The sequence below is a fragment of the Asparagus officinalis genome, chromosome 8, assembly GCF_001876935.1.
Source record: "Asparagus officinalis chromosome 8, Aspof.V1, whole genome shotgun sequence".
NCBI classification, from domain to species: Eukaryota; Viridiplantae; Streptophyta; class Magnoliopsida; order Asparagales; family Asparagaceae; genus Asparagus; species Asparagus officinalis.
Window position 1 is genome coordinate 96,515,903 of NC_033801.1, and position 4,013 is coordinate 96,519,915.

The following is a 4,013-nucleotide window of genomic DNA, read 5'->3' on the forward strand; positions in this document are numbered from 1 at the left end:
AGTAAGGGCTATTATGATAAAAATAACAGGCTCTTTGGATTCCGTAACAGCCAATTGTAATTGCTACTTAAATAAAAACTACAATTAAAAATTTAACTCTCATTTCAAGTATGCATGAATGCATGTACTAATGGCATTTTAAGTTGATACTTTGTTTGCAAATTAAAATGTATATTATTAGTTTGTCATATGTGCGTTTTAAGTGGAGGGGTTATAAAAAATAAAAGTTAATATTAGTAAACAATTAATAGGAGAGTTATGCCATTATTAAGAATGTATGCATGTAAGCATTTTAAGTTGACACTTTGTTTGCAACTTGAAACATATATTATTAGTTTGTCATATGTGTGTGCATTCAATTCTCAGTTATTATGTCAAATACATCTTACAATATTAAATTTTCATTAATATTGGATTAGTGGAGGGGTAGTTTGTCATATGTGTGTGCATTCAATTCTCAGCTATTATGTCAAATACAACTTACAATCTTTAAAAAAAATTATGATTAACATTAATATTGGATTAGTGGAGGGGTTACAAAAAATAGAAGTTAATATTAGTAGACAACTAATAGGAGAGTTATGCCATTATTAAGAATGTATGCATGTATATGTATGTGTTTATATGTATGCAAATATGTGTTTTATGGATGCATGTATGTGGTTTGGAGGGCATTTTTGGAAGAAATGTTTTAACATACAAACACACTTTTATAATAGTATTAGTGTTATATGCTAGCTCACGCCCTTGATGTTGCGATAAGACGATGGCAAATGGAAAAAATAACAAAATTAGTAGATGGTAAAGCCGAAGAGGTTAGTTCCATAATTGAATAATTAATTGATAAAGTTTCTATTTTTTCAATCAAACATTATTTGCATGTTTATTCTATTTCAAAAAAGTTACAAGTTATGGAGTATGTTATACTAATGATGAATGTCTGTTATATCAATGATGAATGCATGCGGAAGATAATTGATGCAAATTAATTAGAAGGTCCCGATTTAGGATTTGTCACATTTTTGTTGACCATGTTGAAGACTTATTAGATGAGGAGAGGCTGATTATTGTTGATTTTTCTTTGTTGACTCATTTATGTTTGTAGTCAATTACATTAGTGTAATTAAATACATTTTATTTTGAGTTTTGGGGTTAAAGTATCATTAAACTTTGCAATTTTACTGAATAGGACACGTCTCATCAATGTTCATTTCAGTTGTTAAACAGTTAAGAATTAACTGTAAATATATTATGAAATAACTAGTAAAATATTCTGTAACAAAAAATATATTATCGAATCAAATAAAAATGAAGAAATATTTTAATTAATTTTTAAATTGTAGAAAACAATTTGGCAGGAAAATACTTATTTTTCTAGTTAGTTGCGACTAAAATCAATTTGGGAAATGAAACCAATGAAATATTTTTCTAGTATAAAAATATGACAAATATCTTGATATAAAAATAAATGTAAAAAATGGTTTAAATCTAAAATAATAATAACCGGTGAGGCGGGAAAATTTTACAAAAGGGGAAAAGTAGGGAGAAAATTTAAAAAAAAAGAGCGGGACAAAGAAACGGAGGGAACGGGAGATAAATTAGGAAAATGGGTTATATTAGACAAAAGCACGCTGATTATGCTAATTGACTATTCGGAATAAAATCAAAACAGAATCAGCGATAAGAATCCGCATCTGATTTAGAGAACGAAGAAAAAAAACCGCGAAAATATTCCCAAGCGCGATCTATTTATTCACAGCGGGCCTTCTCATCTTCCCCCACAAAATATCTCAAAACGCAATTAAAACCCTAACCCCAATGGCGAAGAAGCAATCACCTCTTGCTCCCAACCCTCATTCTCCTCGAGAGGTACACAAAAACCCTGACCCTAACCCTCTGGGGAAAAAGCAACCGCCTCCCCCTCCTAACCCTAACCTGTTGGCGAAAAAGCAAGCCCCTCCCCCTCCTGATAACAACCCTAAGCCGATGGCGGAAAAGCGACCGCCACCTTCTTCCTCATCTGATCAGGATCGAGAATCATCCTCCGCCTCCAATGGAGGAGGAGCGGAGCCGTCATCAAGAAGCCCAACAACACCCAAGCCCCAGCCAACAACCAGGAAAAAGAAGAAGAGGAGGAGGAAGAAGAAACCGGCTACGAGACCGAATCAAGCGAGGATGAAGAGGGCGAAGAAGTAAACCAACCTGAAGCCAAGAGGCCCCAGCCCATCTCCGCTACAGCGGCTATCCCCGCCCTCAAGCCTCGCGATGCCAGCGAGAAGCCAAACGGAAAGGACGCGGCCAACGGTGGAGGAGATGAGGAGGGCGAGTCGGGCTCCAGTAGCAGCGACGAGGACGGAGAACGCCTGCCCAATACCAAGAAGGCCCGGGCAGCCACCCCCGTGCTCAGACCCCGTGACGGGGGAGGGAAGCCGAACGGAAAAGGAAGAAACGCCGGTCCCAAGACCCCGTTCCAGCGGATCTGGACCCTCGAGGACGAGATAGGCATCCTCAAGGGTATGACTAGGTTTGAGGCCGAGCACGGCCCCGTCAAGATCAACCCGGCGGGGATCCGGCTTTTCCACGACTTTATGAGAGACTCGTTGAGCATCGAGGTTAGTGATTCGCAGCTCTACGAAAAGGTTAGGAGGTTGAGGAGGAAGTACGAGCGCCGTGCGGCGAACAGAGGGAAAACAACCAGGTTCAGGGGAGCTCACGATGAGGAAGTGTACCAACTGTCCGAGAGAATTTGGGGGGCGGTGCCCGGTGACGATACCGAGGCGAAGAAAGTCGCGGAACCTGAAAGGGCGACGACCGTGCCGGGCGGTAGTGAAGGCGCTGCCGGATCAGGGAGTCTGAAGAGGAAGTACCCCTTCTTGCTGGATGCCCTGGGGAGGTCCCTATCTGCGGGGCTAATGGAAACGTTTTACGACCCGGAGGACGCCAGGCTTTTGGAGGCCCATTTTAAGAAGCAAAAGGTGGCGGAGATAAAGTTGAAGACAGCAGCCTACGAAAAGTTTTTGGAGGATATGAAGAAGGCGAGTACGGAGTGAGTTCGGGAAGCTAATAAGTCTCGTTGGTAACAATTTATGATATTTAGTAATCAATTAGCTGCTGCTGCTTTTGCAAGAATTCCTTAGTTTTAGAATTTGATGCAATTGTAGGGTTTATCTCGGTTAATTGGCATATGAACCGAGTTTGATGTGCGGATGTCGTGGCTTCATAGTAGTTGGGTTAATGTCTTAGCTTTAGACTTTGATGCAAATTGTAGGGTTTATCTCGGTTATTTGGCATGACCCAGCGCTCTCTTCCCCAAAAAATCAAAACTATCCCCAATTTCCTCAATCTCTCTCAGATCGGTCTCTCTTCTATCTCTCAAATCTCTCAATCCCTCCTCCTCCCCCTCTCAGATCCCATAAATCCCTTGCAACCACGAGATCCTACACCCCAAAAACCGCTCCGCCACGACCGATCTCTCTCGCGCCGCCACCAGATCCGCTTCCTCCCCACAGCGCTCGCGACCCCAGACCGACGGCACCGCCACGAGCAGCGCACCCCCCGAGCACCGAACCACCACGAATCCCACGATCTCCAGCCCTCTCCGTCGCTCGTGACCCCAGACCGAGCAGCGCACCCCCCGAGCACTGCCCCCTCTCTCACTCCATCCGTCGTGACCCCATCCACCACCACCACTGACCGAGCACCGCACCGCCACGAGATTCAGGTAATTATTCTATAGCTTATGTTTGAAATCTCCTGATTCTGTGATTTTAATAATGAAAGTGGAATTAAGGATCTGCAAGAAGAAGGAATGCCAAGGATGTGTTCTGGAATAGCCAAGGATGTGTTCTGAAAAAAGAGTAGTTCATTCCGGAATCGTATATTAATGAGAGTTTTTTACATTTCGGAATCGTATATTAATGAGAAAGAAAAAAGAGTTTTTTACATTTCAAATTAAAGTACATTGATGTCAAATAGCCAAGGATGTGTTCTGAAAAAGAGTTGTTTTAATTTTC

At 41.6% G+C, this 4,013-nt stretch overlaps 1 protein-coding gene across 1 annotated transcript; it reads left to right on the plus strand.

Moving 5' to 3' along the window:
- On the plus strand, window positions 1,819-3,220 carry LOC109821568 (STOREKEEPER protein-like). The gene is made up of 2 exons (XM_020387746.1): window positions 1,819-1,949; window positions 2,060-3,220. Exons 1-2 carry the CDS (start codon window positions 1,819-1,821, stop codon window positions 3,048-3,050), a joined length of 1,122 nt encoding a protein of 373 aa, XP_020243335.1. The 3' UTR covers window positions 3,051-3,220.

Excerpts from the sequence above, each read along its gene's own strand:
- LOC109821568 (XM_020387746.1), top strand. The coding sequence starts at position 1,819 with ATGGCGAAGAAGCAATCACCTCTTGCTCCCAACCCTCATTCTCCTCGA. Across the intron at positions 1,950-2,059 it reads CCTAACCTGTTGGCGAAAAA|GAGGAGCGGAGCCGTCATCA; the intron begins GCAAGCCCCTCC and ends CCTCCAATGGAG.